At 35.9% G+C, this 24556-nt stretch overlaps 1 protein-coding gene across 1 annotated transcript in view; it reads right to left on the reverse strand.

The window, feature by feature from the left end:
- Positions 1-7686: 7686 nt before the first annotated feature.
- Positions 7687-24556, reverse strand: part of LOC140171272 (aldehyde dehydrogenase 1A1-like) — a 41662-nt gene continuing 24792 nt past the window's right edge. Inside the window, exons 5-14 of the mRNA XM_072194502.1 lie at positions 19416-19542; positions 18731-18921; positions 17530-17643; positions 13238-13340; positions 12139-12323; positions 11045-11209; positions 10319-10476; positions 9798-9872; positions 9289-9328; positions 7687-8634 (exon numbers count right to left, since the gene is read on the reverse strand). Coding sequence (XP_072050603.1) covers positions 8596-8634; positions 9289-9328; positions 9798-9872; positions 10319-10476; positions 11045-11209; positions 12139-12323; positions 13238-13340; positions 17530-17643; positions 18731-18921; positions 19416-19542 — 1197 coding nt within the window. The 3' untranslated portion in view covers positions 7687-8595. The remainder of the gene's footprint in view (positions 8635-9288; positions 9329-9797; positions 9873-10318; positions 10477-11044; positions 11210-12138; positions 12324-13237; positions 13341-17529; positions 17644-18730; positions 18922-19415; positions 19543-24556) is intronic.

The following is a 24556-nucleotide window of genomic DNA, read 5'->3' on the forward strand; positions in this document are numbered from 1 at the left end:
AAAAACTTGCAAAGGGTAATACTTTACAAAATAAAAGACGCACCTCTCACGAATTGGATAAATCATTCAAATCACTTTGGGGTCCGGGTTTGCGCTCTTATATGTTTGATGGGATCATTTATTAATGTTGCTAACAAAACATTATTATAATGTACAATTCTAGACCTGAACAATACCAACAGCTATCTCACTAATATCATCACTCTATATACATATATATTTTAAAACAATTTTTAACATAGATTTTGGTTTCGATATCAAATTTTCATCTTTTTCTGCTTTATTGTGGTAATTTTAATTCTATAAACTGTACATTTGGGTACAAATTGAGGGCGCTATTTACATATATTTTGAATTCAAATTAGCCAAATAATAATGAGTTATACCTTACATTTCATGGTAAAAAGTTTTTTGAAAATTAACTTGTCATTTATTAGTCTGTTTGCTGATGTTCTAATACTATTTTACAAGTGTCTACCCCTTGTAAAAATGCAAACAAGATTTTAGATAAATAGCGCCATCATTGTTAAACTTTTCTTTAAAACGACCCAGTTTTACATGTCATCAAACAACCGCCTAAGGGCTCGAATGTGGCATTCACTTGCCCAATCAGATAACGAGAGTTATACGCATAGGACAAGCTCCGCCTATAGTGGAACACCTGTGGTGTTGTTATGTAACGCGGGGCAGTCTACTTTTGGCACCTGATTAGGAAATATTAACACTCCTGACTAGGGCCGGCAAGAATTACACATGTAACCATTCGATATATTTAACACAGGCGGATTTAAGATAGTAGTCCCTGTAAGCAAGGAAGCCCTGATTGGGCCCGTCAAGAGAGGTGGATCCAGGGTTTCAAGTGACGGAGGAAGTAGGTCTAAAGGGGATACTCTTGCCTGTTTTAGGGAACATGCATGGACTCAAGTTCCACCGTATCGATCAATCAATCAATCAATCAATCAATCAATCAATCAATCAATCAATCAATCAATCAATCAATCAATCAATCAATCAGTCCATCAATATTGATATATTTATTTTGTTTTAAATACTGGTACGTATAACCGATGCTGCGGAATAAACGGAAATGTCCCACTTTGATTTTATAGACATTGTAATTTTTATTAAAGTGTGATCATTCGTGCCTGTTATGCAACCTTGGTTTTATGCTTTTTCGTATTTTTATTAACATTTTAAACAATAAACAACAACAACAATCCAGTCACATGCACTATTCATACGATATTTTATGTCACTGTATATATTTTTTTATATAGCTATATATTCAGTTATGGCTCAAAAAAGTCACGTTATAAAATGACGGGAATGCTGGTCTAGTGAGCCACTATCCGTTTGGTTAATACCAAGCAGTGGTGGCATCATCAGCGGGACCCTTCGTTCCGCCCGGCCTGGAAGCCTTCCAAGGCCAGAAAACAGTAGGTCTGTTTAATAAACCCAAAGGCCCTTTTCAGGACCACCCTACCTTCCAAAAAGAGAAATGACTTTGTTCCCATTTGTCCTATGTCGCATGCATTTATTTAATACAATAAAATAATCGTGTGTATATCTTTTTTTCGAATCGTCATTACTCTAAAGGCAAGAAATTGCATCAGAGTTCTTTTACCTTAAATTTAATTTTATTTAATGACATTTTCATTCACTCAGACTCTTTAGGCAAGAAATTGCATTAGAGTTATATACTAGTTAAACATGTTGAAATGACTACTTCGGTAAGAAATTGCATTGGAGATATTCAGCTAATTAAATTAAATTTATCTTTTATATTTGCATTGGAGTTTTCTAGTTCATTTTAATTGTAATTTTAATCGGACTCTTTAGGCAAGAAGTTGCATTAGAGTTTTGAATCTAGTTACACATTTTCTCAGAAGTTTAGTTTAGTTTATTATATCAGCACAGCATATATGTTAGAAATTTCAGATACAGCCTAGAAAGTCATGATGCAAGTTTATATTAAAAGCCAACATAACATGAATCAACAATCTTTTCATAGTTGATTAATCACTATAATCCGCGGCTCCGCGGAGACCGTCAATTAGATCAAAGGATGATTGGCAGGTTATTGATTGACATATTAATTAGTATACATGTTATACTTGAAATAAAATAATGTGTCTTACTGAGGTGGGAAATATCTTTCTTTAGCAAACTGTATTAGTTTGAAACGCTAAAAAATGAATTCCGAAAAAACCTCGTGGCCGAAGTTAAGGCCTATTAAAATCAAAAATCTTACACTAAAAGACACAATTTCACTCCAGAATGGTTTTGGTAAATGTATATCCAAGCACTTTTTTAACCGACATTTTTGAAGGGAAAAAATAAATTATTGCTTTATATTTGACTGAGAAAATTAATTTCATAACAAAAATGTGTATCTCTGATTTGTGCTGATTTCAACATGTATCGATCGACTTTTAGTATTACGTTTGGTAAGAGCTATAGCTTAAAGGTGGGTAACCTGATTAACCTCATACCCCCATTCTACCCCCATCACAATGCAGATTTTGGTTCCAAATCCGTATATTTCCGAAGAAATCATCAAAAAACAGTCGAAGTAGTCTCAACTGTGGTATACTACGTTTTTTGATGATATCTTCGGAAATACACATAGTTGGAACTTCTAATTACAATATGGTACTGAGAACAGTAGGGTCCTTTACTTGAAATCAATATATTACATGATCATGCTGTTTTTCATTTAATAATTAAAACACAATAGACTACCAATATCACGCTGTATGAATGTCGGTAATTCCATAAGGAATTAGTCATATTAAATAAAAACATTTACATGTTATTTTGCATGAGTGCTTGAAAGCGATGACATTTTCAGTTATACGTATGTTTTGAAGAATATGATTTCCGCATCATATTTTGTTCAGGGCCCGTGCTTTAAAAAAACCCCCGCATATTACAATAAAGCTATTGAACTGTGTAGTGGTTGTATGCAGTTCGCTCTAGCATATCGATATACCAGTCCCTTGCCTTTGTTGATAAACATTGAGATCAACTCATCTATAAAATAAGAATTAGAGTTACGCATCGTTAACCAGAATAAAACAACATGGGAAGCAAATATGATTTTCCAAATATATCAGGTCACCTTAATATAATCGCTCTCATTTTGAATGAATTTCATAAAAAACAAAAACATATTTCGGATCATTACCACGTATAATACGATACACGATACGACCGTTTACAATGCAAATTGGTCTAACAATATGCTAATGAGCCGTAACCTCGGCAAATTATATTCTGAGATAGAGTGCAAAATGTAAGTGAAGGTCGTATTCATATGTGTCTCAATTAGGCGCGACATGTTTCTCATTTGATTGCCTTTAAACCACTCAATAATCTTATTGTTGAAGAGGATAATAATCTTCTACGTATAGAATCATTAAATAGATCTAGTCTTTGTTTGCTTTGGCTAAATCCTATTCAAGTGGAGGGTTACAATTGCATTGTATTTTGTCTAGGTATGTATAACCAACAATGACAATGAGAGGACATTCCTGAACCTCGTTGACTTGGGGATGATTGGAAATGACCGCCAATTATGACTTTATTACAAGCAATGTGGAAAAAGAGACACGTGTAGAACCGAAAAATGTACCTTTTTGTTGAAGGAGCAGAGTTCAACAAACCTTAACCCCGCTTCTGGATATCGTTGGAAGTCAAGTGATATACTATTTTAAAGCTTATGATATATATTGTCTAAACACGAAATAAAACAAAATTGACCGGGTGCCGACTTTATTGCCAGCTGATTCGTAGTGTCCAGTCACATATGTTTCGATGCATTATTATGATCAAATGTTTTAGCTAATATTATTATATTGCTAGACATAAAGCATAGGACAAAAATAATTTTAATACACGTCCGAGAATTATAAAAAAGACAAAAAATTACAATTTAAATACTGTACTACGTAACCACTGTAGATGCAAAAATGAGATAAAAATAACATAATGTTGAATAGCAGTATTTGTAACAATTTGTTTCGATGCATTTATGTATTCATTTGATTAACATGCTAAACACAAAGTAAAAAACAATCATATAGATTATGAAAAAAGTCATTAATAATTTGAATATACGACCCGGAACTAGAAATCAGCTCTTCTACCTTCAGAACTGCACTGGTTAATTTGATATTATAATGAAAAAATGATATGATATTGAAATACTACCACCTTTATCTGTAGATGCAGAAGTAAAATAGAATAAAATAACATAATGTTTATAATAATTTCCGGTATTACATTATTCTTTTATGGATATGTTTTAATAGATATAGGAATTACCTGCGTGTATTTCACTTCTGGCAAAGACATGGCGACATTGATGTGCGGCTTCAACTTTTAAACACGACGAGGAGCTTGTTGCGGTATAAAGAAGAAGCAGAGGTTGTTATACCAAACGATAATGAAGTGGGCTGCAACTATTAATACCCAAAGGGGAGCTTGTTGCTGTATTATAACAGAAGCAGAAGCTGTTAAACCAAACGACCCCAAACGACGCTCACAGAAAAGAGCTGTCACGGAGAGCAGTGACAGCGATGCATACGCCACTGATATCTGTACTGAGGGCAGTGGCGTAGATTTCTTTTTGACATTGGGGGGATGGAGTTCTTGAAGTATAGTCAATCCAGCACCTTTTGGCGACAGAATATGTTTATGGTTCAGTTAGGTGCGAAACGCGAGAAAAATTTTGGTATTTTGAAACTGATGAAATATGGTTTAAATGTAGAATAAATACGCGCGAGGCGCGCGAAAATTTGCACTTTTGGGGCTAAAATGGACAAATATGAGGTTAATTTGGTCAGAAATCCATTATTAGGCATCAACATTGGGGGGGGGGGGGGATTAGATGAACCACTCCCCCTTTGTGAGCAAAATGACCCCCTAAGCAAGTTTTTAGCACGCTTTCCCCCAAAATTTGACTCCTAAACAAATATATTTTAAATTAGACCCACTATACAAATTTACTAGCAGGAGTAGTAAATAATGTCAAGAATCAAAATCCTTAAACTCTTTTGAAATTTAGGATGATTGTCAGCGAATACACACGATATTTTCGTCTTTCCGCTGAGCTATATACCCATCATAAACAGTTTTATTTAAGCAATATTTATATGACGTCATTAATAATATTAATATGCACTTTTTAAATGTAAATGGTAATTTTATATAGAAGTACAAGGTCCATGGTATATCACTCTAGGTTTGGAGTACAGTGCAAACATTTCTACGGGGAATCCCGGCAGGGAATGAACTGTTTTTAGAATCGGAGTGTCAAGATTTGAAAATCGGATTAATATGGTACCCTACATGTGTTACAAACGATTTTAAAACTACCCCTTTTCATGAAAAATGGCGTTTTCCCCCTTAGCGCGTCATGCGTTCCACGCGTAACGTGCTCAACCAAAAAACCCCCAAACAAACAAACAAACAAACAAAAGACCTCCCCAAAAACACCCCTTTCACGCGTTTGTTAGGTCATGTATGCTTACATCATTATAATTTGAGTGGCCCCGATTATCTGAAGCATGAATAAAAAAGGTTCAAATGTACCCAGCAAATTATTAAAGAAAATACACTAATGTTGTGTCATGGTATGTGTTATGTTATATTTGGGTTGTGTTTATTGTCCTTTTAAGAGGATAGGACGTTTTTGAAAAGAAAAAAAAAACTTCCCCACCAACACTAAAAAAAACCTTCCCCCACCAACACTAAAAAAAAACTTTCCCCACCTAACTCACAGTGTAAATAAATGTAAGAAAATTAAAAAACAAAACAAAAACTTGCCACTTTTGGCGGCGGGAAAAAATTGCCCCGACCTCAACTTCCTACCCCCTTGAAGTCTAATGGTTCGTCCCTTATGGCACATCATTAGGAAAGACATGTATTACCATCCCTGTCCGGGCCTGTAAGAATTACACATGTAACTCTTTGATATATTAAACAAAGGCGGATCGAAGGTATAGGGAGTGTCATGGTGGGTCATGTGGTGTCATGGCGAGTCACTTGTACAATACATTAAAGCAGCGAAATTTAACCATTAGTCTATTTAGTTTGTAAGTAATTATTATAATAAAGCAACAATGAGGACATTGTGAACATTACAATGTAAAATGTAACTTATCCATATGTATGCTTCATACGTACCGGCAAAAATTGACTGTTGTCGTCGAAACCATGTGATTTTCGGCAAATGTAGTCCGGGATGTAGTCAAAGCATGATGTGATTGTCGGCAAATAGCAAAAGGTTAATGTGTTATGAAATTGTACTGTTGTAACGTAATATACATATTGTTAATGTTGTAGTAGTTGCCAATTAAAAAATCGGTCGGAATTTTTTTACCTCGCCCCCCCCCACACACACACACACAAACGCCCCTTCCCCATCCAATTTTTAGATTCTTGAACAAATTGGGTCTACAATTCACAAACTATTTCCGTCGGCAAAACATGCTGAACACCCCCCGAATCATATTGGTCTAGCGACGCCCCTGCATACGTACAGTTCATACTTACAGATAGTCCATGCGAGTGAGATCGGCCGTGTAACGCACGCTGGACGTTGAAAGTGACAGTTTTGTACGGCGCCACGCGGTTTATGTAACGCGACTAAATTTCACCGCGAAAAAAGAATTTTGAAAATAAAGTCATGATTTTTTCATGCATTAGTCTTCAATCTTGTAATCGTATATTAAACGCCATTATTGTTTTTTTTTGGGTACTCCTCTATCCGATTATACCAAAATAAGTACAAACATTTACTATGTGATATTGCTATGACGTCATATTGCGAGCACGCCCTCGAAAAACTGATTAAAATCACACAAACACGAGACTCTCACCGGATTTTAACCTTAAATTACTAAGTTTAAAGTCCATATCCCTCAAGCATAGATTTTACCAGAGAAACCTATAATGGGTCACACCGCTAAAACACCCCATCCACTAATGGTGGACATTAATGGTCAGCCCTATTTCCGGGTGAGGTGTTGGGTTAAATTGATATCACTCAAATGAGCAAAAAAGATGGATTTATATACGATTAGCTGAAGTTATTTGGTGTAAACACAATTCGTTTAGTATGCCAGACGAAAAACCTCAGGTGGTGGGGAAAGGGTTGGTACAATCCACCCTTTCCTCGCAGGAAGAGAGCTAAAATATAATAAATATAATGTTTATCATCTTGCAGACATATTGACATGTGAAAATAAAAAATCCTTTAAAAAAGGAATGTGCGCCCATTGGGAGTTTTGACGTGATGTGCAGAAATAATTTAAAAATATTCTTCTCAATTTACCATTTCAGTTACTATTGTTAGGCAATGGTATATCACGGGTGGGGGTGTTCAGTGGCGGATCTAGAGCAGTCAGAGGGGACCAATTTGAGAAAAAATTGTTCATAAGGAATGGATTTGTTTTTGATATTGGCTATGTTTTGTTGGGAATGTTTGAGCCCAAAGTAAAAAAATGTATAATTGTTCAAAATATTATCATGTTCACCATATGTACCTATCTGCCTAAATGATATCCAAAAATTAAAAGAGGATAATGTGATCAGTGAAAACAAACATTTAAATAGGAATCTATTTTTATGCAAATCACACATTATTGCTTTAATTGTTTACACACCAATGTAAAACACCATAATCATGATAGCTTTTGATAACATGTCATAGGCGAAACAATGCTAAAATTCAGTGTGAAATATGGAGTAACAAAGATTTTTTTAACACCAAAGAGACATACTAGCCCATACAATTCAAGACTCTGGGTGCTGTAGTTTTGTCAAAATCCGAGATTTTGAATAAAACACAGGAAAGGTCGTTTTACTATTAGGATGGAAATATTAGTCACATACGCGATGTTCATAACACAGTATGTACATTTGATCCAAGACGGTGATCTAAACAACAAAGGATCGTACCGTAACATGACCGAAGGAGTGATACGTATTGGCGACATTGGCGCTGGTAGTAAGTTCCAATTTTCTTTGCTTTGCCTTCAGTTGTTCGGCTCAAAATTAAAAGGGGATACATCTGACAATAAAAGCTAACATTTTATGGCAAAGGAATACTAATCTATTTTGCATGAGAATATTATAATATGGCTTTAATAAAAAGTTCCCGAAAATCCCCATAGTGATGAACATAATTTGTATAAATCTAAAATGGCCGCTTCTGCAGGGGTGAAATTTCAAAGTTGGTCCAATTAACAACCATACCAATGTATGGCTCTCCTCATAAGGATTCAGAAAAAGTATATTTAAATTTCACACCTGTATATATGTGGCCATTTTGGATTTATGTAAATTAGGCACTGTTCCACTACTTTTTTGGGACTTTTGATATGTTTTTATGTTCGCTTATGGGAGATGGACGCATGCGAAATGGATTCTGTGCAATTAGTGGTGGGTGTTTTTTTAAATTTGATTGGCATATTACAGCAATTTTCAATTCCAAGGGGCGCCCCAAAATGTCTTTAACATATTTTATAATATCGTTTGCAAAGTAAACTGAAAACTGGCGGTTTGTATCAAAAAACGGTGTGACATTCGCTATAGCTTGTTGACCTGCCCTGGTTGTTTGATGATAACCTGTTCAGAAAACACATAACAATAATGAGCATATTAAGTATTCAGTATAAGAAATTGGGAGTTCTTACGTCAACGTGAACCTTTACGCGCACGGCGTCATCATGCGAAAGCATACATGGACACAGAAATGTTGGCCGACCAAGGCTATCCTCCGTGGCCCGCTATGGTCATTCGTGTGTATATCACCCAAAGGGTAGGGGTTCAAAACCGCACGCGAGAAAATGAAAATTCTCTTCCTTTCCTTTCCTTCCTTCCATCCATCCATCCATCCATCCATCCATCCATCCATCCATCCATCCATCCATCCATCCATCCATCCATCCATCCATCCATCCATCCATCCATCCATCCATCCATCCATCCTTCCTGACTGACTGAAGACTTGTATCAAGGCTAGATAAGAAATAGCATTCTCTGAAATGTATCAGCGCTTTTTGGTTTCTCTCTTCCATCCATATTTACATCCACCCCTACCCAGCTACCGTACCATCCTTCCCCCTCCCCGTCGAATTGACCCTCTTGAAACGCTGCACCATTCTCAAATGTTAAATATTCAAACAGCACCATTTAATACGTTTTGCGTCTAGATATACACTTTATCATTATTCGATGTAATATCAAGCATTTTCCTAAGTAAATATATTGTAGACAAACCGTTTTGACTTCAAGGTATTCCATAAGACCATCTTCTCCTCTGTTAAGTAAAATGGAAAGAAAAAAAGGTTACTATACATTTTTTTTTATTTTCTCTTGTCAATACGGATAATTTGAGACTAATTTAGTTGTAATTGAAGCATGTTGAAATTTTTACCTTGTATACCTCTGATTTTATCCTTTGACCTATTTTAACCGATACCGATAAGTTTCGAGAGACATTATGATCAATGACCTTATTACTCCTTTGTTTTAAGGTTGTTGTTTTTTTTTTTTTTTCTTTTTTTTTTTTTTTTTTTTTGCTCATGGGTGCCTTCTTGGTATTCTTCCCTGGTTATTACTTAAAGTAAAGTAACACAACAGTAGTGCTGCGTCTCTGCTGCAGGTATGCGTGCCTTCAAAGTCGGCACAATGTGTGTGTCCGCGTCGGTACTTTGTTCTTCACTGTAGACTGACTGTATACGTCTCACTAAAACCCCAGACGATGTCAAATTTAATGTTGAACTTACCCTTCACGTCCAATACCAGACATCTTAAAGCCACCGAATGGAACTGGGCCACCCATCACACCATACACGTTAACCCTACACATGGCACAAGTACACATATATTAATGAAGTGTGTAAGGGGAATAAAAATAATCCATCGCGGTTTTATCATACTAAAATACATTTACACAATGTCCCTTTGTATTAGAAAAATTAAAATGAGTACAAACAAGCCCAGGTTTGGTTGAGTGGCTCCTGATATAGCTCTTGATATTTTGAGAAAGGTGCTTCACGAGTTATATAATCCCGGGTTATGGTATTTGGCTGAGTGAAAGTCACCAATGATGACTCGTAAATTAGTAGGCCTATTTTTTTCCGCTGCGGCACAAGAACAAAGTGAATTTGTTGTATTTATATTGCTAATTTAATGTCCCTTACTATTCAACAAAGCAATAACAATGATTGCAACAGAGACAGTCTTGTAAATATCTTGTCCTTTATATAATTATATGTATGTTATTTTAATGAATAAAGTCCCTTACCATACAATACCAGCACTGACAGTGTTTGCAATAGAGATGGCCTTGTCTATATCTTTGGTAAATACAGCAGCAGCCAACCCATATTTCGTCTTGTTGGCCCTCTCGGACACTTCTTCCAGAGTCTTGAATTTAATCAGCTGTTGTACAGGGCCAAATATCTAGAAAAGTACATTTTTATGCAGAATTTAAATACTTTTATGACTAATTTATTTATACAATACATATTAAACCGTATTTTAAACAGTAAGGGAAGTATATGATTTAACCTAATGATAATTAAAGTACAGATATCATATTTCATTTAATGTAAACTACCCGTTCTTTCTGACTCTCCATAACGAACAAACGCAACTTGTGTTTTTAAACAGAAGAAAAATAGAAAATAGAAGAAAAGAAGAAGAAGAAAGAAATAGAAGAAAAGAAGAAGAAGAAGAAGAAGAAGAAGTAGAGGAGGAGGAGGAGGAGGAGGATGAGGAGGAGGAGGAGGAGGAAGATGATGATGATGATGGTAACGATGGCGATGATGATGAAGATGAAGACAGAGAAGAAGGAGGAGAAGAAGGAGAAGAAGAAGATAAAGTAGAAAGAGAATAGAAAGATAAAGAAGAAAGAGAAGATGAAGATAAATAAGAAAATAACAAGATAATACGCGTAAAGCAAGATGAACTAAGAAAGATTTATTGGACCTTAGCAGGAACAAACAAAACAATTATTACTTGTTGTTACCTCTTCTGTAGCAATGCGCATGTCATCCTTGACGTTTGAGAAAACAGTAGATTCTATAAAATATCCCTTGTCACCATGACGCTTTCCTCCGCATTCAAGTTTGGCGCCTTGGTGTTTCCCGCTCTCTATCAGATCCATGATCTTGTCCACTTGTTCTTGGTTTATCTTAAAAACAATGGATGTATTGAGTGAATAATTTACCGTTTCCTTTTTTTTCATTTTTCCCAATCGTATATTTCAATCTTGTACAACTCTTGTACAGTATAAGAAGACAAAACATATCTAGTTTAATTTTACAAAATGCATCAGCAATGTAGTTAAGTAAAATTTTCTATGTTATTTGGATGTATTGAGTGAATAATTTCCGTTTCCTTTATTACATCTTTTACAAAACGCATTATCAATGAAGTAAAGTTAAATTTTACAGAAAAATATTTAAAGCTGATGATAGAAAAATTAAAATTGACGAAATAACGCTTCTATGATATGCAAATTGGTCAGCATTCAGGTGTAGTGATTATCTTCATGCCGGTTTTGTACTAGCTTGTATCATATTTTATGCATTTTAGCCGTATCAAGAAAGATATCGACGTTGCAAAATATCTTCCCTGAGGGAGATTATTATGGGTGTACATGATATTCTGTCTAACGTCCTCACACTTAAACTTATTCAATTCAACACACAACAAAATAGTTCACACGTTAAATAAAAATTATACTTTAGCCCAATGAATAACTTGATTTGTGGTCGAATATAATGCAGCAATAAAGGCAATACACTACAGCCAATTAAGTCATGGTTAGCAGAGTATGCAAGTAAACATGTGATTTACATGTATTCTGTACGGAATAAACAGTCCGGGATGCTGTACTCCAAAACAGTACTTTCACAGTCCATGTGTATCCCCATATATTCAATACAGTTGTAATGATCATCTGTAGACTACTTTTAATGTTTACCGGTATGAATTTAATTAATCACAGTATGTTAGACCTATCTTAATAATAGTTCTTTATCCCAGCTTCTAACCACAGTTTACAATGTGCTTCGCAACAAACACTGGTTTAACAGGGACATCGAAACTCATACTAACCTGTGGACCTCCTTCCGTTGTTTTCAAATACGGATTGCCTATAACTCGCCTCTTTGCTCTCGCAACACTCTTCCTGACAAATTCATCGTAAATTTCCTCTTGTACAAATGTTCTTGATGCAGCCAGGCAAACCTGTCCAGAATGATTGAAGAGCCCTCTGTGGCTAACTTCCACTGCATAGTCCACTAGAATAAATCAATTATGATTAATTTGCAAAAAAGGGACGAAAATAATAGGCTACTTTAAGGTGGTAATACACCCTCTGATAAATTTTATGACTGATTTTGCATTTTTCTCAAAAAAGTAACTACACACTGGTAACAAAAGTTATGTATATTACAGAGGCAAGGAATCCAATTACTTCACTGACATTTTAGTGATTCAAGACAAGTGGTTGATTATGTATGTTAAGAAATGAGGTACATTCTAGCGGTACCTCTTTTTCGTATCATAAATAACGTACCACTTGTCTTAAATCACTGAAATTCCTGTGTAGTAACTGGATTCCTTACCCCTATAATATACATAATTTTTGTTAGCAGTGCGTTATAATTTTTTTTTGAGAATAATGCAAAAATAGTCACAAATTTATCAAGGGGTGTAAGTACCACCTTAAGCCATTCGCATTGGAATGAACAGTTATACACTGCCAACCACCGGATAAGTTGGCCCTCATCCTTTTGTAGCACATATAGTAACGCGGGATTTATCAGTATGGAAAAAAGGATATAATAGTGAGCTATTGATCTTTTATCATGATGGAAAATAATGAAAACGTGATGTGTGCAACAATGCAAGTACAACTAGATTTTGTTTGTGATCACAACTCGTTTTGATAATGTGTTTCTAAGAAAATCACCCTTTCAAGACGTCTCAAATTTGAAGTAACCTGTCAATAAACATTAGTGGTATTATTGATTTTACTTTGTTTTCTCATCAACAAAGTCTAATGGTTCACAGAAAGGACTTCATTTCAACAAATACGATTGGTTCTTTACAATATGATGACGCATGTATATCAAATTGGTCATATAGGTAAGCTACATAAACCCATCAATGTCCTTCATGAAAGTCAAATCCAAGAATAATTATGGCTTACAGTCAGCATCTGCAAACACGATATTAGGACTCTTGCCTCCCATCTCTAATGCCACACGTTTCAGGTTGCTTTTACCGGATGCTTGCTGAATTAAATGACCAACCTGGAAAAGTACGAAATCAATAGTGTTTTTAAATTGTTTTATTCAGCAGTATCATTACGACTTGAGTATAGGGAATTCAGTCTGTCCGTATAAGATTTGGGATGGCTTAGGCAGTGTCAAGGAAGATACCCGGAGAATCTAGAACTGTGTCATTTCAAATACTTACACACAGAAATGAAAAAAAAACCCAAACAAAAACAACAACAACTTTTATTTGATCATATTTTTTAATTTACGTTTCTGGTTTTCAAACCTAAAATTTTTTGATGAAAACAAGTTTAGACTGGATATAGCTAATACAAATTGGTGTAATATTACTAATCAATCAAATATTGATGATGCTGTTTCTAATTTTGAAAATGTTTTTCTTGAAATTGCCAATAAGCATGCACCGTTAAAGAAGAAACGTATACGGCAGAAAAATTCTCCCCCTTGGCTTACTGATGATATTTTGGCAGCCATGCGCGAACGTGACCAGATGAAGAAGCGCGCCAGCAAAGAAAATTGTTTGCTTCTTTGGGAAGATTTTCGCAAGCTGAGAAATAGAGTAAATTGCTTAATTAAAGAATCCAAAATAATGTATCTTACAAATGCTCTTCAAACTAAAGATTCTAAGGAAATTTGGGCTAACATAAGGCATATTGTACCAGGTAAAAACAAGAAAACCGATGTTAGATGCATTAAAACTGAACATGGTGAATGTACAAATTCTAAAGATGTTGCTGATGTATTGAATGAATATTTTGCAAATGTTGGACCAAGTATAGCTGACAAGATTCCTGTTGTTAAAACTGAAAACCATCATGATGAAACAAATAATTTGTATAATGATATGCTTTTTATATTTAATAATGTTAATGAAGATTATGTTTTAAATCAAATATGTACACTCTCCGATAAGAAAGCTACTGGTGTTGATGACATTCCATCAAAGTTACTCAAGGTGTCAGCAATCGAAATTACTCCTATTGTGACATTTCTTGTTAATTTGTCCCTTAAATCAGGTACCTTTCCATGCAGATGGAAGAAAGCCCGAATTTGCCCAGTTTATAAAGGTGGTGATAATACAGATCCAGGTAATTACAGGCCAATATCAATTCTTCCCATTTTATCAAAAATCATCGAGCGTGCTGTATTTGACCAAATTTACCCTTTTCTAAACTCAAATGATATGTTGCATGATAGCCAGTCAGGTTTTCGGCCAGGTTTTTCAACATCTTCTGCATTATTAAACATTACAGAGGATTGGTTAAAATCAATTGATGATGGTGAGTACATTGGTCTTGTAATGTTAGATCTAAGAAAGGCTTTCGACACAGTGAATCACAATATTCTAATTGATAAATTGCCAAATTTTGGTATGGATGATCATGTTGTCAACTGGTTCAAAAGTTACCTTAGTGATAGATCTCATATAACTGGTGTAAATGGGTCAAAGTCTAATGACCAAAAAAGTTCTTGTGGAATTCCACAAGGCTCGATACTTGGGCCGTTATTATTTATTTTATATGTTAATGAGCTGCCTAAATATGTTAATGTAAAGGTGAGCATGTATGATGACGATACAGCAATTTATTATTCTTCAAAAGATGTTAATGATATTGTTAGAATACTAAATAATGATTTAAATAATGTTGACAACTGGCTTGCAAGTAACAAATTAAGTCTTAATGTTGACAAAACCCATTTTATGTTAATTGGTACTCCACAAAAACTTGCAAATTTATGTAATGATGATCTTAATGTAAACATAAAAGGAACCCGTCTTCAAAGGGTTAATCATTGTAAACACCTTGGCATTGAAGTTGATGATAAACTGTTATGGAACAATCAGATTGACCAAGTGAGAAAGAAAGTTTTAACTGGTTTGTATTTTCTAAGGAGAGCCGCTAATTTTATCCCCAAACACCATCAGTGTCTACTTTATAAAAGCATTGTTGCCACTCACTTTGACTATTGCAATGTTGTTTGGCGAAGATGTAACAAAACCCTTAGTAATAAACTTCAAGTCTTACAAAACAGAGCAGCAAAAATTATTACAGGTGTAAGTAGATATGAGTCAAGTACAGAAGCTTTAAATGTTTTAAACTGGAAAAATCTTGAAGGAAAGTTATACATAAACGAAGCAGTTACAATGCATAAAATTGTAAACAACCAAGCACCAAAATATCTGTGCAATAGATTTGTTAAAAAAGAAACTTGTTTTAACACCAGAAATAAAGATGTTTTTATCATGGATAAGCCAAATACTGAATATAAGAAGCGTAGCTTTAGTTGTAGAGGTGCTCAACTGTGGAACTCGATGGATGACAGTGCTAGAAGCATGTGCAATGTGAAACATTTTAAACAACTTATTTCTTAATATTTGTGAATAATTTATCATTTTGTATATTTTATATTGTTTAATATCTGTATTATTTATGTAATAGTGATCTTGATGATGTGTTTTAATAAGTTAAATTTAATTTGTATATAAATCGTATATGATGTATGGATCTTGGGTATGGATGATGCGTGTTGAGGGGATGAAAGGGTTTAACAATATGCTTGGTGAGTTGGGGTCTGCGTGTATGTAAATGAGGGGTGAGTGGAGTGTATGTTGTTTCATGGTGGGAATATGTGTGCTTGTATGAAGATGAACGTAGGTGCTACTTTTATAGTATTTTATATTAATATGAAATTTCTGCAAATTATCACGATGTGTTTTAATAATTTATTTCCTAATAATATTTTTGAATAATTTATCATTTTGTATGTTTTTGTGCAATAGTGGTCTTGATGATGTATTTTAATAATTTAAATATAACTTGTACATAAATCATACTATAACGTTTTATTGTGAAAGATGTATGGAGGATGTGTGTTGAGAGGGTGAGAGAGGAGTGCATGTGAGAGTGTGACTGTATGAGGAAGAAAGCAGGGTTACTATTTTATTTATTATATATATTTTGTCTTTTAGTAAAAGATCGTATTAATTTTAGTTTTTAGTCTATGTACACTAATATATTATATTGTAAATTAACTTGTGTTTGTTAGTAATATTTTTAATATCCACACGGACATGTGGAAGAACAATATTGTATTGAACATGTTTTTACCGTGTATAAATAAAAATAAATAAATCTTTGTCTGCTTATGTGAAATTTATTTTTCCTCATGTTCCATCTAATATGTGATGCGATCAAGCAACATCAGTCGGAACTTGGAAATATTAAAATTTCAGTTTCTTATAGGATAGTATTAGTAGCAAAGCTGCATTTTGCACAAAACCCCATTGAAATTGAACAACCAGTTCCAAAGATAAGAGCAATTAAAGAGTTTCCAAAACAAGAGGAAACTAAAGGAAATATTTCCTTTGTTTGACTATATCTCAAAATCAATATTCAGAGTTCCGATTGATTTTGCTTGATCGCATCACAATATGTAGAAGCTGCTATAAACTTGCCATGTTTGTATTAAAACAAAGTGCTTTCTTTGATTTGACCTAACTACGATATTCCCTGAAGCTACTGAATGACATTGTTAGATACCAGTAGCTATTGGTGTAAAATCCGTGAAGCTTACTAGTTGGGCGTCTTTTACTCCAATAGTACGCAATTTTGCACCCTTCGCAATGGCTGACTGATTGCGTAAAAGAGAACTAGGTCACGTCTCCGTCACGTGATGCTACGCATATTGTTTGGCGAATGAGGTGCTGTCAATGTGTTGATGACGTTATTCAAGTAGCCAATCAGAACCGACTTCATATTTACACCATAAATTGCGCCCAATCTGTCAGTGCGAAAGGTCTTTGCAAATTGGTGTATTTTATAACTAACCAAGAACAAACATGACAAATGCGGGCGAACGCAAAAATTATGCCAGACTTAACTAGCCAACTATCATGGATGATGGTGATTGCATGGAACATCCTACTCATCAAAAATTGGGGAGTGTGATGTATCCCACATCTCCCGGGATCTACGCCTATTATACACATTGACCTGTTCATGCAGGCCCTTGACCAGGTCACAATTTCATAACACCTTGCTAATGGTGGTAGTTCGTTTTCGGTGGGAAAACCTACGACATTAAAATGTTGTTCTCCATGGGATAAAGGTTCAGGTTGTCCTATTGTCTCATTTTGGAATTACTAAAACTTAATACCCAGGATTTTTGTTTAAAAATCCAATTCTCTGCGGCATCTTACCTCTGTCGATCCGGTAAACGTAACAAAATCCACATCCATATGTTCGGCAATGGCAGCCCCAGCTGTCGGCCCATAACCAGGTAGCACATTAACTACTCCGGGTGGAAAGCCTGCCTATCAAATTCAACAAAAAATGGAATGTTTTGAATAAAATAAGATATAACATAATTGGTCCTGCAAAATATGTTCAGTACTTGCTAGGCTACTTTCATAAGATGTCACAAGAGTCCTTTTACCATTTTGAACTCTCAAATCTCCTGATAACCAAAAGGGGAAAGATCTCGTCGCTCTAATGTTATAACTCGTATAAGTGAACAAGAAAACACAAAATTGGAACATACACATTTTGCACCGCCTCCCGGAAATAACAATGACACCAAGAATAGTCTATGACTTGGACAGATGCAATTGAATACATGAATACAAAAGCCACCTAAGTCCATGCGAAGTTATTTTGAGAGAAAAACCAGTGTATCATTTTAATTCCTTCAGTTAGATTTACCTAGTCAATATGGTAAGTTTTACGTGCAAATGAGTGGATTAACCTGTATTAGGTATGACGATTAGCATTTCAGGGACTTCGTGGGGTTCATTTTAAATTTTGGACTTTTTGAATCATATACAAAGACAACAATGTTAGAATGAGATTACCACTAGTAAGATAATACAAAATAAAGCACACATGTATGTATAATGTTGATAAGCATTCTGCCATGTAATATAAACCACACACTTTCCTTTATTAAACCCATTTTTTTGTTCAAAAGTCATTCTCTAGCAATGAATGTGTTACAAGTGGACTTTTATACATACTGGATTTCAATCCATGTGTTACAAGACTCAGATCATGGAATTGGGTGATTCTTTCATACGTGCTATTTTTCACATGCCCAATAGACACAGAGAATGAATTTGAGTTGTTCTTTCATGCATATGACAGGCCTATGTATAGCAACAATTTCCCATGCTTAACTCAATTTGGCCAAAGTATGGACTTAGGTGGCTTTTGTATTCATATATTCAATTAGAAAGGGGAGTTATCTTGGTAACGCAATTTGACTGAAACCAAAATTGTTATAATGATCGTATTAGAGTGAGGTTTCATTATTAATGGACCCCAAAATGACTGTTGCGGAACTCACCAATGAAAGTCTGAAATCTGAGGCTGAGTCAAAGTTGCCACACTTGCACACATACTTACCTCCTTCACCAGCGATGCAATATAGAGGGCAGTCAGAGGGGTCTGTTCGGCGGGTTTTATCACAATTGTATTGCCACATGTCAACGCGTTTACCAGTTTGCCTGTGAGAAGGAAAACTGGAAAATTCCACGGAACAATGGCGCCAACTACACCTACTGGTTCGTAGCGGGTATAACAAAAGAAATCACCGTCTACAAAAAATTGGTATAAAACGCCATTTTATCTCATTGCGGATAAAGCATGACTAAAATTGTTTCACTAATATTTGTGTCTTGTCTTGTTTGGTACTGCACAAGCCGGGTGCACAAGATGCCTGATGGTTGCTGGCGGCTATCAACGTATAGTGCATGAAACATTTTGTGTCCAATCGGTTTTCTTCCGTTGTCCGTTCCTACTTTCACACCATGGCGTGGTTGGACATCAGATGGAATTGCTCAATTCTTTGTAGCAGGTTAAATACCCAACAAAAAACCCCAAACAAACAAACAAACAAACAAACAAAAAATAAACAAAAAAAAACCCAAAAATATATCTCCTCTGCAGCCTCTGCTTTGTAATTTGCCCACAGATAAGTATTTTACGTGGAAGCAGAAACTGTTGGTATGGTATATTATTTATTTTGCAGGAACTGCTTTTTCGGGAGTACAGAATACTGATAAATGACGCTAAAATGACCCGATATTACCTATTGGAATAGTTTTCCCTTGTATTTTGTCAGCCCATCCTGCGAAATATCTAAGTTGTCTTGCAGATCCTATCATTACTCCAAATGATGTCCCAATGATCATTCCGTTGTCTAATGTTTCAAGTGCCTGGACAATTAAAAAAAAAAAAAAAGTCATTTAAGGGCCCGCATAGCGACATTTGCACAGTATTTTTGTGGGACCTGAGAGCACACAGGACACACCAAATTGCACTCTGAATACGAGGCTTATCCTTCCGATATCAAATAATTTTGATTTTTTTTTTAAATTGACCTCTCGTATTGAAAATATGCATTTTCCCTATAAGACCTAAAATTTGCAGGTATTTTTGGGAAAAGTACATATCATAAAATTTATTAAGATTATTTCAAGACCTTTTCAATATCAAAAATATCGATTCTTAATAATTTGTCATAAAATTTGTATTATATCGCGAATTAAAAAATAATTCAAAATTATTTGATAGCAGAAGGACACTGTGCAAACTATATGATGATCAGCTCATAATAGGCAGAATTATTCAATATTTATTACTACACGAGTCAATAAAATCCCAACTTACGCCCACTTGAATTCAGAAAAGTACACGTTAGTCAAGCAACCCAGCAAACACAAAAACGTTTTAAAAACGTTTTTAATAAGTTATATTTTGGCTTTTTGTTTAGGTAAAAACGTTTTAATAACATTAAAATGTTGGGTTATATAAAGGTCATGATAACATTTTAAAACGTTTTGTATGAAAACACACTACAACAATATTTTTAAATGTTTTCAAAAAATGTTAATGTAAACTATTTTTGCAAACATTTTTCCCAAATATTGTGTCAATACTTAAATAACATTATGTTAAAATATTTGAACCAAGCAAACACAGAAATGTTCTTAAAATGTTTTTTTCAAAACCTTTTAATAACATTTAAATGTCGGGTTATATAAAGGTCAAGAAAACGTTTTTAAAACGTTATTGAAAATATTTTGGGCAAACATTTTTCGTAAACTATTTTGGGTTTTTTCCTTGCTCGCGAATACAAATCATCGCACGATCGTACATATGGCGAACTGCTCTTGAAGTAACCCTGGTGCGTCGGATCCTTGTGAACGCATCTGTAATACGTCTCCTCAGCTCCCGCAAATTCCTTGGCGGACCTTCGGCATACACAGACGCCTTGACATCACCCCAAAGCCAGAAGTCCAAAGGTGTCAGATCAGGACTCCTCGGAGGCCACTCCACATGATGTCCAAGGCCGACAACACGATGCGGAAACAACTCCTGCAATCTGTCTCTAACAGCGATAAGACGGTGGGCTGGCGCTCCGTCTTGAAAGAACCACGCCCTGCGGATGGCCCAGTTTGCTTGCTGTCCAAATATTTGGACCAGTTGAGGCTCTAGTTGATCATTGATTATGTCGAGGTAAACGTTTCCATTTATGTTCTAGTCAACGAATATCGGTCCTATCAACCGGTTGTTTCCTGTGATGGCTGCGAGAACACTAACTTTGCGTTTGTCATGTGGAACGTTAAAAGCAAAGTCTCTCGGAGGATTGCCTTTCGGTGCATACATCCGTACGTTTTGAGAAGAGACAGACCCGTCCATTTGAAAGTTTGCCTCGTCAACAACAACAGCGGTATCAAGAAAGCGACGTGCTCTGTTAACTAACCATACAAAACTGAAGTCGCCGATTTGGATCTCCTGGTTGCAGTTCATGACGCTTAAGGATCTTGTAAGGGTGCCATTCGATATCATGAGTGATGATTCGTCTGAACGCTGTCCTTGGTATATGGGGACAATTGTTCCGTCGAGTACTCAATCTTGGGTTAGCATGCAAATCCCTTCTAACATCGGCAATGTGATTGGCTGATCTTCCTGTTCGTGGTCTCCCACTGTTAGATTTGTTCCGATTGAGAACAGTTCCATGTAAGTGAAACTTTTGTTTAATATTATAGATGTGTCGGCGACTAGGAAGTCTGGTATTCGGAAACTGGTTCGGCCATGCATTCAGGGCAGAGCGCACCTTTCCGGTTCTTGAAATTTCCTCCTCGATGAAAATTTGTTCCTCCTTTGTAAACTGCCGCATTTTGAACAGCAAGAATCACCTCAAAGTACTTACACGGGTATCTCTAACATGAATGACAAGAACGCACGCAAGGCATTTTAAATTTGAAGTTCCTCCAAAACTAGTGTATTTGTTATGTAAATGAGCATGTCCAATCAGCCTTTTGTGTCAATTTCACAGGTGAATGATTTTCAAACAGTAAACAACTCATACACGCATGAGTCCGATGACCCCTGCAATGACACTCAAGTAAATGCATATAGAGTCATCAAACTTTTTTAAAACTTGCTTAAGCCTAAAAACTTAATATGCATGATCATTGTCTATAGTCTTACGTGTGTGCAAAGTGGTTTTTGACTTCTCTGCTTTAAATGGTCGCCATTTTGTAATTAGACCATGGATGTTAATGCCCTTTTCAGCAATGACAGTCCAGACATAGAGGTTTAAAAATATGTTCAACTTATTTCAATATGTGTTTTCATTTCTGAGAAATAAGCCATCGAAAAAGTGTGAACTTTTTAATGGCCCACCCTGTATATCACAAGACAGTACTCGAAATAAAGTATATTGATATTAATCCGCGATGCTATAAGGCCCGCCAATTACGAGCTGATCAAACTATAGGAGTTTTTGACTTTCACCTCTAGAAGGGGGCGCAGAATCGATGCTGAATTAATAATAATAATAATAAAGACAGATTTAATATAGCGCCTAATGCAAATGCCTCTAGGCGCTTTACACAACCAGAAACAGATTAAAATATCTTAAGCTACAAAGAAAATTTAAGGGCCTAACAAATACATTTTTTTTCTTTTTAAATAATAAACAAAATTTTAAACAGAACAATATAAACAAAAAGAAAAAAGTCATAATCCACGCCGCTTCCCATGAGCCAAAAACAGCAAACGAGGAGGCACGACAAAAGGCACATATGAAGCGACGAGGAAAATGACTTTAGAACATATTTCATAATATCAATAAGCACATAATAAGCAAATAAAAATGTAAATATACACAGAGTTTAAAATAGAATTGCACTACAACCCAAAAAACAGCAATTCGAGCACACCACCGCATAAAAACAATCAAAAAGCAGACGACAAAAAACATGGTACAAGCCCTGGAGAGGAGAGGTTGCCAGCACATCACTCTCAGCAATATTTCAAATGTCTTGCTCCCTAAAAAAAAAAAAAAAATGGGCAGGGTTTGACTAAATATACACAGAGCAATTATTATCACAAAATACAACATAGCAATATAAATTAAATATACAAATAATTATAACAATCAGAATAATACAATCATTCAAACAGCGTATCGAGCATATCACACTTTTCCGCGAAAAAACCGCACAGGAGAGAAAATGCGACAAAATTGAGAAAGCCCAGGAGAGGAGAGGTTGCCAGCACATCACTCTCGACGAGATAAATATCACGCCCCATAAAACATAAATTGGCTGGGTAAAATTGGTATTGCACGGAACATAATACATTAGAACCAACATGATAATATACGAAGCAACATATTTAAAACAGTGGATGGAACATCAAACCGTGGCATGGCAGGCACAGCAGTGGCATAAATAAACCCTGGAGAGGAGAGGTTACCAGCACATCACTCTCAGCAAGAATAGTATCTTGCTACCTAGATGGCAAAATTAACGGGCAGGGTAACTCGGAATAAACAACACATGAAGAATAAATTGCGCACATAATAATTGATGACGATGCATCACCATTGAAGTACTGTCTAAAGAGATGTGTCTTCAGTCGAGACTAGAAAATGCCGAGAGTAGTAGCGTGGCGAATTTCACTGGGAAGATCGTTCCATAATTTCGCGGCTGCGAAGGCAAATGACCTGTCACCATAGAACTTTGTAGATGACTTAATGACTTTCAGTCGACATTCAGCAGATGATCTCAGCGATCTTGTTGGTACATAGACGTGAATGATGTCAGATATAAAAACTGGTGACATGCCATGAAGAGCTTTATATGTAACAAGCATTATCTTATATACCACTCTTTGTTTTATTGGCAGCCAGTGAAGCTCTTCCAGAGCGGGTGTGATATGCTCATGTCGCGAGATGCGCAGAACAAGCCTTGCGGCCACGTTCTGAACTTTCTGAACTTTTGCGATCTCGCGATCCGGCAATCCATACAACAGCGAATTACATGTATCAAGTTTAGATGTTACGAAGGCATGAACCAACTTAGTGGTTGATTCGCGAGTCAGATACTGCCGAATGCGTCCAATCTTCCTGATACCGAGAAGAGCACTCTTGCACAGATTGTCGACGTGACTACTCATGCTAAGGACGGAGTCCATGCTAACGCCAAGATTGCGTGCTTGTGGAGAAGGACGAATGGTGAAGTCGCCTATCGTCATTGAAGGTGTCCAAGATGTGTTCTTGAATTTGGAATATAAATGGACGAGCTCGGTCTTGCTGTCGTTGAGAACTAGCTTGTTCATTTTACACCATGATCTAATGTCACTGATACACGCTTCAAGTTTCCGAACAGCCATATCTCGATCTTGAGGTTGAAAAGTAAGATAAAGCTGGGTGTCATCAGCGTAGACAATAGATTGAACACCGTGAGCCGCGATCAAGTCCTGTAATGGTCCGCTGAACATAGTAAACGCAAAAGGGCCGGCAACGGATCCCTGAGGAACTCCACACCGAAGCACATCGGGGTCGGACTGCATTTCGTTGATGGCAACTGATTGCGTGCGATCAGCGAGATACGACGAGAACCAATTAAGCACATTTCCACGAAGACCATAGCGCTCTTCAAAACGATCCAGCAATTGACGATGATCTAGCGTATCAAACGCTGCGCTGAAATCCAGAAGCACTAACAAGGCTACTTTGCGTTTATCCAGAGCAGTCAGGATGTCATTCTGAACTTTAAGTAACGCCGTTTCCACACTATGGAAGGGTCTATAAGCTGCTTGCGTTTGCGCGTGAAGATGGTTTTCTGTCAGGTAAGATTGCAACTGTTGAACAGCGATCCTTTCGATGACCTTTAAAGGAAGATTCGATATCGGGCGATAGTTTGACAAGATATT

Source organism: Amphiura filiformis, chromosome 15, assembly GCF_039555335.1.
Source record: "Amphiura filiformis chromosome 15, Afil_fr2py, whole genome shotgun sequence".
Taxonomy (NCBI): Eukaryota; Metazoa; Echinodermata; class Ophiuroidea; order Amphilepidida; family Amphiuridae; genus Amphiura; species Amphiura filiformis.